Source organism: Engystomops pustulosus, chromosome 4 (assembly GCF_040894005.1).
Source record: "Engystomops pustulosus chromosome 4, aEngPut4.maternal, whole genome shotgun sequence".
Taxonomy (NCBI): domain Eukaryota; kingdom Metazoa; phylum Chordata; class Amphibia; order Anura; family Leptodactylidae; genus Engystomops; species Engystomops pustulosus.
The window spans coordinates 21,737,702-21,753,754 of record NC_092414.1 but is presented as its reverse complement, the minus strand read 5'-3'; the positions used below and the strand labels follow the sequence as shown (position 1 = coordinate 21,753,754).

The 16,053-nt window shown below is 40.9% G+C and overlaps 1 protein-coding gene and 1 long non-coding RNA gene across 7 annotated transcripts in view; one reads left to right on the top strand and one right to left on the bottom strand.

The window, feature by feature from the left end:
• Window positions 1-1,927, bottom strand: part of ANKS1B (ankyrin repeat and sterile alpha motif domain containing 1B) — an 84,586-nt gene extending 82,659 nt beyond the window's left edge. For 2 of the 6 annotated variants that reach the window (XM_072145463.1, XM_072145464.1), the window contains exons 1-2: window positions 1,822-1,917; window positions 1,526-1,625 (exon numbers count right to left, since the gene is read on the bottom strand). In XM_072145463.1, coding sequence (XP_072001564.1) covers window positions 1,526-1,625; window positions 1,822-1,842 — 121 coding nt within the window. In that variant the 5' untranslated portion in view covers window positions 1,843-1,917. Of the gene's footprint in view, window positions 1-1,525 lie in introns of all 6 variants that reach the window. The other 4 variants (XM_072145461.1, XM_072145460.1, XM_072145462.1 and 1 more) reach the window with 4 other exon arrangements.
• Window positions 1,884-16,053, top strand: LOC140126243 (uncharacterized). Its single transcript, XR_011854788.1, has 3 exons — window positions 1,884-1,978; window positions 12,744-12,783; window positions 15,749-16,053. It is a non-coding gene; the product is annotated as an uncharacterized lncRNA (long non-coding RNA).

Sequence of the window (16,053 nt, the reverse complement as noted above, 5' to 3'; positions counted from 1 at the left end):
ACTGGCTCCCGGTCACACACCATAAAATCCTATTAGTAAAGCTACTGGTTTCCAGTCCCACACCCCAAAATACTTCAAGCAAAGCTATTCACCCCAGTCCCACACCTCAAAATCCTACAAATAAAGCTACTGGCTCCCGGTCACACACCATAAAATCCTACTAGTAAAGCTACTGGCTTCCAGTCCCACACCCCAAAATACTTCAAGCAAAGCTATTCGCCCCAGTCCCACACCTCAAAATCCTACTAGAAAACTACAGGCTCCCAGTCCCAAACTCTAAAATCCTACCAGTTAAGCTACTGTCTGCCAGTCCCACACCCCCAAAAAAATCCTAATAGTAAAGCTATTGGCTCCCAGCCCCATGCCCCAAAAGTAAAGCTACAGGATCCCAATCCCGCACTCCATCTCCAAATCTTACCATTAAAGCTCCCGGTTCCTAGTCCCACACCCCAATATCAGAATAAATAAAACTATTTGGTTTCCTATCCCACACCCCAACATTCTACAAGTAAAGCTACAGGATCCTAATCCCACACTCTTAAATCTTAATAGTAAAGCTACTGACTCCCAGTCCCACACCCCAAAATTCTACAAGTAAAGCTACATGATCCTAATCCCACACTCTTAAATCCTAATAGTAAAGCTACTGACTCCCAGTCCCACACCCCAAAATTCTATAAGTAAAGCTACTGGATTCCAGTTTACACAACCCAAAAATCCTAATAGTACAGCTATTGGCTACCGTTGTCTCTGTATATTCCTAATGAGTGAAGACAAGCTAGGATAATACCATACATACAATGCTATTGGTGCTGTATAAATATATATGGAAATCCTATAATCTATAGATTACCAGGACTTTCCAGAACTGGCATCAAAGTTAGATCATACTCTGGGTCATACAAGTCAACGTGAACTTTCCTAAAGTCCTAAAATCACTAATATCCAGATGGTGCGGACAGCAGAACCATCCCATCCCCTGCTAATGAAGACGTCTCAGCCCCGCACTACCTGATGCTTTCTGCATCTCCTCTTATAGGGGATTTAGTAGGATCTGTTTCTGCTTCCCCAATAATTGAATATTCTTCATGTGCATTTGATCCCATCTGCACATTAGGCCTAATGAATTTGTCATATTTGCATCACCAAGCCCCAAAAAAAAAAATTGAGGCACTGTCCGATGCCATAGGAATGCATTACCGAGGATAATCGTGTTATATCATAATAGATGGAGGGGGGAGGGGGGGATGTATATAGAATATAGACATAAGGCCTTTATATCCTACAGATGCCTATTGGCATTCACTCTACTCCCCCTTTACTTAAAGGGGATGATGTATTATATTATGTATATAATATATTATATCTATAATAACATCCATCAGCATCACATTATATTCTGCATGCAACACCTGCCCGCCCCCCAAAAACTGACCCCCCCCCTCCCCTAAAGTTACACAAGTCATGCATAGATATGCAGCCCCCAGACCCATCACACATTGCAGATTGTCACATTGTCACTTACCACCCCCAAGAGAAAAGAGGAAATCCAAGAGATCACGGAGGATCCTCCGAGAAGCAGAAGACGCAAGGATCCAGATATTTACAATGTAGCAATCATCTATCTAGAGGTAGCAAAAAAAAAAATTTACAAAAAAATACAGGAAATAGAAAAAAAATAAATAAACGTAAGGCTAGAAAAGAGCAGATGAGTCGGTGGTGGTCTGCAGATCTATGCACAGGGCATGGTGGGGGGCAATAGTCTCCCCCTCCAGATCCTCATTACCCTTCTGATAGAATAAGGTTAGTGAATGATCTCACATGCAGGGGAATAAAAAGCATCTAATGCCTTGTCCCCGCAGCCGTATATGGCAGAGCATCGCACAGCACAGCCGCCTGCTATGGACTGTCTCTGCTGCTCTGTTTCTATGGATATAGGCTGTCAATCAGGCAGTGCGCCTCTACTCTGAGCATTACGGTAATGGCTGCCTGGTACAGGGGATGCAGGGAGTCAGCGGATGGAGGATGTATATACTATACTGGGGTATATACAGGGGGTGTGATGTATATACTGTACTGGGGTATATACAGAGGGTGTGATGTATATACTATACTGGGGTATATACAGGGGGTGTGATGTATATACTGTACTGGGTATATACAGGGCATGTGATGTATACATTGTACTGGGTATATACAGAGGGTGATGTATATACTGTACTGGGTATATACAGGGGATGTGATGTATATACTGTACTGGGTATATACAGGGGATGTGATGTGTATACTGTACTGGGGTATATACAGAGGGTGATGTATATACTGTACTGGGTATATACAGGGGATGTGATGTATATACTGTACTGGGTATATACAGGGGTGTGATGTATATACTATACAGGGGGTGTGATGTATATACTATACTGGGGTATATACAGGGGGTGTGATGTATATACTGTATGGGGTATATACATGGGTGTGATGTATATACTGTACTGGGGTATATACAGGGGGTGATGTATATATTACTGTACTGGGTATATACAGGGGATGTGATGTATATACAGTACTGGGGTATATACAGGGGGTGTGATGTATATACTGTACTGGGTATATACAGGGTATGTGATGTATATATTGTACTGGGGTATATACAGGGGATGTGATGTATATACTGTACAGGTTATATACAGGGGATGTGATGTATATACTGTACTGGGTATATACAGGGGATGTGGTGTATATTCTGTACTGGGGTATATACAGGTGTTGTAATGTATATACTGTACTGGGGTATATACAGGGGATGTGATGTATATACTGTACTGGGGTATATACATGGGATGTGATGTATATACTGTACTGGGGAATATACAGAGGGTGTGATATATATTCTGTACTGGGGTATATACAGGGGATGTGATGTATATACTGTACTGGGGTATATACAGGGGGTGTGGTGTATATTCTGTACTGGGGTATATACAGAGGGTGTGATATATATTCTGCACTGGGGTATATACAGGGGATGTGATGTATATACTGTACTGGGGTATATACAGGGGGTGTGATGTATATACTGTACTGGGGTATATACAGGGGGTGTGATGTATATACTGTACAGGGTATATATAGAGGGGATGTGATGTATATACTGTACTGGGGTATATACAGGGGGTGTGATGTATATACTGTACTGGGGTATATACAGGGGGTGTGATGTATATACTGTACAGGGTATATATAGGGGGGATGTGATGTATATACTGTACTGGGGTATATACAGAGGTTGTGATGCATATACTGTTCTGGGTATATACAGGGCATGTGATGTATACATTGTACTGGGTATATACAGGGGGTGTGATTTATATACTGTGCTGGGTATATACAGGGGATGTGATGTATATACTGTACTGGGGTATATACAGGGGGTGTGATGTATATACTGTACTGGGTATATACAGAGGGTGTGATGTATATACTGTACTGGGGTATATACAGGGGGTGTGATGTATATACTGTACTGGGGTATATACAGGGGTGTAATGTATATACTGTACTGGGGTATATACAGGGGATGTGATGTATATACTGTACTGGGTATATACAGAGGGTGTGATGTATATACTGAACTAGGTATATACAGGGGGTGTGGTGTATAATCTGTACTGGGGTATATACAGGTGTTGTAATGTATATACTGTACTGGGGTATATACAGGGGATGTGATGTATATACTGTACTGGGGTATATACATGGGATGTGATGTATATACTGTACTGGGGAATATACAGGGGATGTGATGTATATACTGTACTGGGGTATATACAGGGGATGTGATGTATATACTGTACTGGGTATATACAGGGGATGTGATGTATATACTGTACTGGGTATATACAGGGGATGTGATGTATATACAGTACTGGGGTATATACATGGGATGTGATGTATATACTGTACTGGGGTATATACAGGGGGTGTGATGTATATACTGTACAGGGTATATATAGAGGGGATGTGATGTATATACTGTACTGGGGTATATACAGGGGGTGTGATGTATATACTGTACTGGGGTATATACAGGGGGTGTGATGTATATACTGTACAGGGTATATATAGAGGGGATGTGATGTATACATTGTACTGGGTATATACAGGGGGTGTGATTTATATACTGTGCTGGGTATATACAGGGGATGTGATGTATATACTGTACTGGGTATATACAGAGGGTGTGATGTATAAACTGTACTGGGGTATATACAGGGGGTGTGATGTATATACTGTACTGGGGTATATACAGGGGTGTGATGTATATACTGTACTGGGGTATATACAGGGGATGTGATGTATATACTGTACTGGGGAATATACAGGGGATGTGATGTGTATACTGTACTGGGGTATATACAGCGGATGTGATGTATATACTGTACTGGGGTATATACAGGGGATGTGATGTATATACTGTACTGGATATGTACAGGGGGTGTGGTGTATATTCTGTACTGGGGTATATACAGAGGGTGTGATGTATATACTGTACTGGATATATACAGGGGGTGATGTATATACTGTACTGGGTATATACAGGGGGTGTGATGTATATACTGTGCTGGGTATATACAGGGGATGTGATGTATATACTGTACTGGATATATACAGGGGGTGATGTATATACTGTACTGGGTATATACAGGGGATGTGATGTATATACTGTACTGGGTATATACAGGGGGTGTGATGTATATACTGTACTGGGTATATACAGGGGATGTGATGTATATACAGTACTGGGGTATATACAGGGGGTGTGATGTATATACTGTACTGGGTATATACAGGGTATGTGATGTATATATTGTACTGGGGTATATACAGGGGATGTGATGTATATACTGTACAGGTTATATACAGGGGATGTGATGTATATACTGTACTGGGTATATACAGGGGGTGTGATGTATATACTGTACTGGGTATATACAGAGGGTGTGATTTATATACTGAACTAGGTATATACAGGGGGTGTGGTGTATATTCTGTACTGGGTATATACAGGGGATGTGAAGTATATACTGAACTGGGTATATACAGGGGATGTGATGTATATACTGTACTGGGGTATATACAGGGGATGTGAAGTATATACTGTACTGGGTATATACAGGGGATGTGATGTATATACAGTACTGGGGTATATACAGGTGTTGTAATGTATATACTGTACTGGGGTATATACAGGGGATGTGATGTATATACTGTACTGGGGTATATACATGGGATGTGATGTATATACTGTACTGGGGAATATACAGAGGGTGTGATATATATTCTGTACTGGGGTATATACAGGGGATGTGATGTATATACTGTACTGGGGTATATACAGGGGGTGTGGTGTATATTCTGTACTGGGGTATATACAGAGGGTGTGATATATATTCTGTACTGGGGTATATACAGGGGATGTGATGTATATACTGTACTGGGTATATACAGGGGATGTGATGTATATACAGTACTGGGGTATATACATGGGATGTGATGTATATACTGTACTGGGGTATATACAGGGGGTGTGATGTATATACTGTACAGGGTATATATAGAGGGGATGTGATATATATACTGTACTGGGGTATATACAGGGGGTGTGATGTATATACTGTACTGGGGTATATACAGGGGGTGTGATGTATATACTGTACAGGGTATATATAGAGGGGATGTGATGTATATACTGTACTGGGGTATATACAGAGGTTGTGATGCATATACTGTTCTGGGTATATACAGGGCATGTGATGTATACATTGTACTGGGGTATATACAGGGTGTGTGATTTATATACTGTGCTGGGTATATACAGGGGATGTGATGTATATACTGTACTGGGTATATACAGAGGGTGTGATGTATATACTGTACTGGGGTATATACAGGGGGTGTGATGTATATACTGTACTGGGGTATATCCAGGGGTGTGATGTATATACTGTACTGGGGTATATACAGGGGATGTGATGTGTATTCTGTACTGGGGTATATACAGGGGATGTGATGTATATACTGTACTGGGGTATATACAGGGGGTGTGATGTATATACTGCACAGGGTATATACAGGGGATGTGATGTGTATTCTGTACTGGGGTATATACAGGGGATGTGATGTGTATACTGTACTGGGGTATATACAGGGGATGTGATGTATATACTGTACTGGGGTATATACAGGGGGTGTGATGTATATACTGTACAGGGTATATATAGAGGGGATGTGATGTATATACTGTACTGGGGTATATACAGAGGTTGTGATGCATATTCTGTTCTGGGTATATACAGGGCATGTGATGTATACATTGTACTGGGGTATATACAGGGTGTGTGATTTATATACTGTGCTGGGTATATACAGGGGATGTGATGTATATACTGTACTGAGTATATACAGAGGGTGTGATGTATATACTGTACTGGGGTATATACAGGGGATGTGATGTATATACTGTACTGGGGTATCAACAGTGGGTGTGATGTATATACTGCACAGGGTATATACAGGGGATGTGATGTGTATTCTGTACTGGGTATATACAGGGGGTGTGGTGTATATTCTGTACTGGGGTATATACAGAGGGTGTGATGTATATACTGTACTGGGGTATATACAGGGGGTGTGATGTATATACTGTACTGGGGTATAAACAGGGGGGGTGATGTATATACTGTACTGGGGTATATACAGGGGATGTGATGTATATACTGTACTGGATATATACAGGGGGTGTGGTGTATATTCTGTACTGGGTATATACAGAGGGTGTGATGTATATACTGTACTGGGTATATACAGAGGGTGTGATGTATATACTGTACTGGATATATACAGAGGGTGATGTATATATTGTACTGGGGTATATACAGGTGACGTGATGTATATATTGTACTGGGGTATATACAGGGGATGTGATGTATATACTGTACTGGATATATACAGGGGGTGATGTATATACTGTACTGGGTATATACAGGGGATGTGATGTATATACAGTACTGGGGTATATACAGGGGGTGTGATGTATATACTGTACTGGGTATATACAGGGGATGTGATGTATATACAGTACTGGGGTATATACAGGGGGTGTGATGTATATACTGTACTGGGTATATACACGGGGTGTGATGTATATACTGTACTGGGTATATACAGGGGATGTGATGTATATACAGTACTGGGGTATATACAGGGGGTGTGATGTATATACTGTACTGGGTATATACAGGGTATGTGATGTATATATTGTACTGGGGTATATACAGGGGATGTGATGTATATACTGTACAGGTTATATACAGGGGATGTGATGTATATACTGTACTGGGTATATACAGGGTATGTGATGTATATACTGTACTGGGTATATACAGGGGATGTGATGTATATACTGTACTGGGTATATACAGAGGGTGTGATGTATATACTGAACTAGGTATATACAGGGGGTGTGGTGTATATTCTGTACTGGGGTATATACAGGGGATGTGATGTATATACTGTACTGGGGTATATACATGGGATGTGATGTTTATACTGTACTGGGTATATACAGGGGATGTGATGTATATACTGTACTGGGAAATATACAGAGGGTGTTATGTATATACTGTACAGGGTATATACAGGGGGTGTGATGTATATACTGTACTGGGGTATATACAGGGGGTGTGGTGTATATTTTGTACTGAGGTATATACAGAGGGTGTGATATATATTCTGTACTGGGGTATATACAGGGGATGTGATGTATATACTGTGCTGGGGTATATACAGGGTGTGTGATGTATATACTGTACTGGGTATATACAGGGGATGTAATGTATATACTGTACTGGGTATATACAGGGGGTGTGATGTATATACTATACTGGGGTGTATACAGGGGGTGTGATGTATATTCTGTACTGGGGTATATACAGAGGGTGAGATGTATATACTGTACTGGATATATACAGGGTGTGATGTATATACTGTACTGGTGTATAAACAGGGGGTGTGATGTATATACTGTACTGGGTATATACAGGGGGTGATGCATATACTGTACTGGGGTATATACAGGGGATGTGATGTATATACTGTACTGGGTATATACAGGTGATGTAATGTATATACTGTACTGGGTATTTACAGTTGGTGTGATGTATATACTGTACTGGGTATATACAGGGGTGTGATGTATATACTGTACTGGGTATATACAGAGGGTGTGGTGTATATTCTGTACTGGGGTATATACAGGTGTTGTAATGTATATACTGTACTGGGGTATATACATGGGATGTGATGTATATATTGTACTGGGGTATATACAGGGGGTGTGATGTATATACTGTACTGGGTATATACAGGGGGTGTGATGTATATATTGTACTGGGGTATATACAGGGGGTGTGATGTATATACTGTACTGGGGTATATACAGGTGTTGTAATGTATATACTGTTCTGGGTATATACAGGGGATGTGATGTATATACTGTACTGGGGTATATACAGGGGGTGTGATGTATATACTGTACTGGGTATATACAGGGGGTGTGATGTATATACTGTACTGGGGTATATACAGGGGGTGTGATGTATATACTGTACTGGGTATATACAGGTGTTGTAATGTATATACTGTTCTGGGTATATACAGGGGATGTGATGTATATACTGTACTGGGGTATATACAGGGGGTGTGATGTATATACTGTACTGGGTATATGCAGGGGATGTGATGTATATATTGTACTGGGGTATATACAGAGGGTGTGATGTATATATTGTACTGGGGTATATACTGGGGTGTGATGTATATACTGTACTGGGGTATATACAGGGGGTGTGATGTATATACTGTACTGGGGTATATACAGGGGGTGTGATGTATATACTGTACTGGGGTATATACAGGGGGTGTGATGTATATACTGTACAGGTTATATACAAAGGGTGTGATGTATATACTGTGCTGGGTATATACTGGGGTGTGATGTATATACTGTACTGGGGTATATACAGAGGGTGTGATGTATATACTGTACTGGGGTATATACAGGGGGTGTGATGTATATACTGTACTGGGGTATATACAGGGGATGTGATGTATATACTGTACTGGGGTATATACAGGTGACGTGATGTATATATTGTACTGGGGTATATGCAGGGGATGTGATGTATATACTGTACTGGGTATATACAGGGGGTGTGATGTATATACTGTACTGGTGTATAAACAGGGGGGGTGATGTTTATACTGTACTGGGGTATATACAGGGGATGTAATGTATATACTGTACTGGGTATTTACAGTGGGTGTGATGTATATACTGTACTGCATATATACAGGGGGTGTAATGTATATACTGTACTGGGTATATACAGGTGATGTAATGTATATACTGTACTGCATATATACAGGGGGTATGATGTATATACTGTACTGGGTATATACAGGGGATGTGATGTATATACTGTACTGGGTATATACAGGGGATGTGATGTATATACAGTACTGGGTATATACAGGGGATGTGATGTATATACTGTACTGGGTATATACAGGTATGTGATGTATATACTGTACTGGATATATACAGAGGGTGTGATGTATATACTGTACTGGGGTATATGCAGGGGGTGTGATGTATATACTGTACTGGGGTATATGCAGGGGGTGTGATGTATATACTGTACTGGGGTATATACAGGTGATGTGATGTATATACTGTACTGGGGTATATGCAGGGGATGTGATGTATATACTGTACTGGGGTATATACAGGGGGTGTGATGTATATACTGTGCTGGGTATATACAGGGGGTGTGATGTATATACTGTACTGGGTATATACAGGTGATGTAATGTATATACTGTACTGGGGTATATACAGGGGGTGTGATGCATATACTGTGCTGGGTATATACAGGGGATGTGATTTATATACTGTACTGGATATATACAGAGGGTGTGATGTATATACTGTACTGGGGTATATACAAAGGGTACAGGTGACGTGATGTATATATTGTACTGGGGTATATACAGGGGATGTGATGTATATACTGTACTGGTGTATAAACAGGGGGTGTGATGTATATACTGTACTGGGTATATGCAGGGGATGTGAGGTATATACTGTACTGGGTATATACAGGGGGTGTGATGTATATACTGTACTGGGGTATATACAGGGGATGTGATGTATATACTGTACTGGGTATATACAGGTGATGTAATGTATATACTGTACTGGGTATATACAGGGGGTGTGATGTATATACTGTACTGGGGTATATACAGGGGGTGTGATGTATATACTGTACTGGGGTATAAACAGGGGGGGTGATGTATATACTGTACTGGGGTATATACAGGGGATGTGATGTATATACTGTACTGGGTATATACAGGGGGTGTGAAGTATATACTGTACTGGGGTATATACAGGGGATGTGATGTATATACTGTACTGGGTATATACAGGTGATGTAAGGTATATACTGTACTGGGTATATACAGGGGGTGTGATGTATATACTGTACTGGGGTATATACAGGGGGTGTGATGTATATACTGTACTGGGGTATAAACAGGGGGGGTGATGTATATACTGTACTGGGGTATATACAGGGGATGTGATGTATATACTGTACTGGGTATATACAGGTGATGTAATGTATATACTGTACTGGGTATATACAGTGGGTGTGATGTATATACTGTACTGGGGTATATACAGGGGGTGTGATGTATATACTGTACTGGGGTATAAACAGGGGGGGTGATGTATATACTGTACTGGGGTATATACAGGGGATGTGATGTATATACTGTACTGGGTATATACAGGGGGTGTGAAGTATATACTGTACTGGGGTATATACAGGGGATGTGATGTATATACTGTACTGGGTATATACAGGGGATGTGATGTATATACTGTACTGGGTATATACAGGTGATGTAATGTATATACTGTACTGGGTATATACAGGGGGTGTGATGTATATACTGTACTGGGGTATATACAGGGGGTGTGATGTATATACTGTACTGGGGTATAAACAGGGGGGGTGATGTATATACTGTACTGGGGTATATACAGGGGATGTGATGTATATACTGTACTGGGTATATACAGGGGGTGTGATGTATATACTGTACTGGGTATATACAGGGGGTGTGATGTATATACTGTACTGGGGTATATACAGGGGGTGTGATGTATATACTGTACTGGGGTATAAACAGGGGGGGTGATGTATATACTGTACTGGGGTATATACAGGGGATGTGATGTATATACTGTACTGGGTATATACAGGGGGTGTGATGTATATACTGTACTGGGTATATACAGGGGGTGTGATGTATATACTGTACTGGGTATATACAGGTGATGTAATGTATATACTGTACTGCATATATACAGGGGGTGTTATGTATATACTGTACAGGGTATATACAGGGGGTGTGATGTATATACTGTACTGGGTATATACAGGGGATTTGATTTATATACTTTACTGGGGTATATACAGGGGATGTGATTTTTATACTGTACTGGATATATACAGGGGGTGTGATGTATATTCTGTACTGGGGTATATACACGGGATGTGATGTATATACTGTACTGGGTATATACAGAGGGTGTGATGTATATACTGTACTGGGGTATATACAGGGGATGTGATGTATATACTGTACTGGGGTATATACAGGGGATGTGATGTATATACTGTACTGGGTATATACAGGTGATGTAATGTATATACTGTACTGGGTATATACAGGGGGTGTGATGTATATACTGTACTGGGGTATATACAGGGGGTGTGATGTATATACTGTACTGGGGTATAAACAGGGGGGTGATGTATATACTGTACTGGGGTATATACAGGGGATGTGATGTATATACTGTACTGGGTATATACAGGGGGTGTGATGTATATACTGTACTGGGGTATATACAGGGGATGTGATGTATATACTGTACTGGGTATATACAGAGGGTGTGATGTATATACTGTACTGGGGTATATACAGGGGATGTGATGTATATACTGTACTGGGGTATATACAGGGGATGTGATGTATATACTGTACTGGGTATATACAGGTGATGTAATGTATATACTGTACTGGGTATATACAGGGGGTGTGATGTATATACTGTACTGGGGTATATACAGGGGGTGTGATGTATATACTGTACTGGGGTATAAACAGGGGGGTGATGTATATACTGTACTGGGGTATATACAGGGGGGTGATGTATATACTGTACTGGGGTATATACAGGGGATGTGATGTATATACTGTACTGGGTATTTACGGGGGATGTGATGTATATACTGTACTGGATATATACGGGGGATGTGATGTATATACTGTACATGTAATATTCTTCAATATAATGGGATTTTACATGTATAATGATGTATAGGTTGGGGTCCGCACATCCCTATGTGACATCATGTAATGGGTGCAGTCAGTGTGGGTGGCAGGATAGTGGGGAAGCACATGGAAGCGTTTGTACAGCCCCCAGTGATTCACATGATGGCAGCGAGGGTCTCGCCCACTCCCCCTGATTGACATCTTCACAGACAAGAGATTTGCTGAGCAGAGTTTTTTTCTATTTTTTTCCTGCATCCTCCTTGTGGTAGATTGTCCTTGACCCCATTGGATCATCCTTTACCCTCTCTGGTATATTTTACTATTGATCTGTATGACCTTAGATGCTGCACTTAAGAATCTCTCACATTCTTCTATCAAAATATCTGATTTCCAGGTCTCCAGATTTTACCCCATTAAACTACCAGCCCCTTAGGGGTTAAAATTTCCTTTCCAGAATTCCCTCTTTTAGGAGAAATCTCATGTTAACTTAAAAATATCTTCTACAAAGTCATGTACAAATGTGCTGAGAAGAGTGATACTTTATCAGAGATGAGTCATGTTATGAGCCTGCAGGACAGCATCATTCAGATGGCCCATGTTTTGTTCCTTAGTACCTAGAAACCTGCCAAAAATTAGAATCTTATCTTTCAGATCACATCAGGGTTGTTGCTCTGCGAGCTACATAACCGGAGATACAGACTGCAAAGGACATAGTGGGAAATACGAGCTAAAGAAAAGTTTCCAGTTCCTCTGTTTCCAGTATCTCTGGCTCTCTAAATCATAGAACCACAAACCTTATGTTGTATGAAAAAAGGTTTTTTTATTCTTTACTATGACACCAAAAACAGGTTTCTAAGTGCTAGAACAGTCTGAACTGTGACAGTCTGAAGTGACTCATCTCAGGAAAAATATGACTCTTCTCTGCTCATTTTCACATGACTTTGGAGGAGATTTTTTTGTAGGTAAATGGTTGAGATTTTACAAAAATGAGGGAATTCTTGGAAGGACATTTCATATCCTATCTGAGGGGGGTGGTAGGTTAATGGGCTAAAAGCCAATGACAACATTTTTTTTTAATACATTGTATGTTTTAAGTTCCATAATGTTTTTTTTAACTTCTTATGGGAAACATATAAAGTACCTTACATGTGATGTAATTTTCGGAGCTGGTTGACTCCCTTTAACATAATAGAGGGGAAAGCTCTTCAGGATGTAAGACTAAAACCCTTGCAGACATGGATACAGGGGCGTAACAGGTGTTACTTTCCCATATGAGGAGACTAGTATTATAAACCATAGATTATCGTAGGGGGCCTGGCACAGATTTTGCACTGGGGCCCATCAACTTCAAGTTACTCCACTGTATGGATGTAAAATGTACTTTTCACAGTCCTGCTGCTACTAACTACATACACAAAGGTATGATTACACAGATCTCCAGGCCACTGTATGGTCTAAACTGCAGACAGATCCCTTTAAGTGTGTCCTTGTATAGGACCGTTGTGTTGTATCCCTCATTAAGAAAAAAACTGGACCCTTTTAGAGGAAGGCGCCCGCAAGTCAAGGAACTAAAGTCGTCTGAAGGTGTAAAACACAAATGAAAGATTAGATGGGAAAGCAAAGCTTTTGGTTAATTAAAATGACAAGCGCAGTTAATGAGGATGGTAATAAGCTTTGAGCAAAATACAGCGAATGCAATTCCAGAACGGACCTAATGACACTCTAATGGCGCCTTTTATTGAGAGGAGGGACGGAGACGTCGTATCACATAAGCTGCAGGCAGTCACCGGGAAGAGAATGTACAGAACATGGTGAACGACACTTAAAGGGGCATAATAATAAAAATAATAATAATAATTCTTTATTTATATAGCGCACACAGATTACGCAGCGCTGCACAAAGCATGTTACATTGGTCCCTGTCCCCAATGGGGCTCACAATCTAATCAACCTAACAGTATGTTTTGGAGTGTGGGAGGAAACTGGAGTACCCGGAGGAAACCCACACAAACACACGGAGAGAACATACAAACTCTTTGCAGATGTTGACCTGGGTGGGATTTGAACCCAGGGCCCCAGCGCTGCAAGGCAGAAGTGCTACCCACTCAGCCATTGTGCCAGCTTACATAGGATAGGGGATAATCGGTGGGGGTTCCTTTCATGAATCACAAGAATGGGGATTTTGTTGTACCCCCATTGTCCCACATCTGTCCACCGATCTATTCACCGATGGAAGTAGCAGAATACCGTGCTCCACGGAATCCCCGCTCTCGTTATCCATCAGTGGGATCTTCACTACCCCCAACACTGTGATAAGGGGATAACTTGATGTTAGCGGAATTTCCCTTCAATCCAGGAGGCAGCAAAATCGTTATAGGGGGCGCTGTCTCCTATACCATAAAGAAGCTTTAAAGGGATGGGCGGACCCAAATCTGGTGCTAATCATTGTGCGTTCAGATCCAGAAGTCCAGCACTCGGGCTCACCCCCCCCCCCCCCCCGCAGGTAACATCCGCAATAGGTGCTGGTACTGATTGTGGGTGTTAACTCTTTAAATGGCGCTGGGAAAAGTTTGAAGATTTGGGAGTGACGCTCAATATGGCATTGCACATGTGCCACAGCCGACGGCTTCGCTGGCACCGATATTACCATTGAATGTTCGGGTTTGGGTACTGGAACCTGAATGGGCGCGCTCATCATTAAAGCTTAGTTTTTGTCCAACTTATTTGGATTGATCCTTATCCTACACCAATCCACATCTCATGACACCATGGGGATACTATGTCTGGACAGTTGTATGTTTTCCTTGGAATGGAATGGACCTTAAAGAGAGTGGCTAGGTTTCTAATAATGTTTATAGTAAAGACATAAAATTTGGATCTAAGTATACTAAACTGATACTAGTGCCTCTCCAGCTTCTAAAAATGACTCATCTCACCCAACCTCTTCCCTCTTTTCATGTTGCCTAGTGTCTTACCCTGTCCCTACCCCTTTAATTGTCTATATAATAATAATTATTATTATTTACAGTAAAGACATAAAATTTGGATCTAGGTATACTAAACTAATACTAGTGCCTCTCCAGCTTCTAAAAATGACTCATCTCACCCAACCTCTTCTGTCTTTTCATGTTGCCTAGTGTGTTAACCTGCGATATATCTACACCCAGGATTCGGTACATTCTATATGACTGAATTTAATGAAATATGATATTGAATAGCTTTGTCTATCTGGTTTATACCTATATAATTAATAATAATTCCTTTATTTATATAGCGCACACAGATACCGCAGTGCTGCACAGAACTTGCCAAATCAGTCCCTGCCCCCAATGGGGCTCACAATGTAATCAACCTATCAGTATGTTTTGGAGTGTGGGAGGAAACCGGAGGACCCGGAGAGAACCTACGCAAACACGGAGAGAACATAAAAAACACTTTGCAGATATTGACCATGGGACTTGAACCCAGGTCCCCAGTGCCTATATGATACTTCATTTAGCCTGTCATCTGAGGCTCAGGTCAACTGATCTAATCGTTTCACAATTGCTTTCACACTGTAATTGCAGTTTGTAATGTACT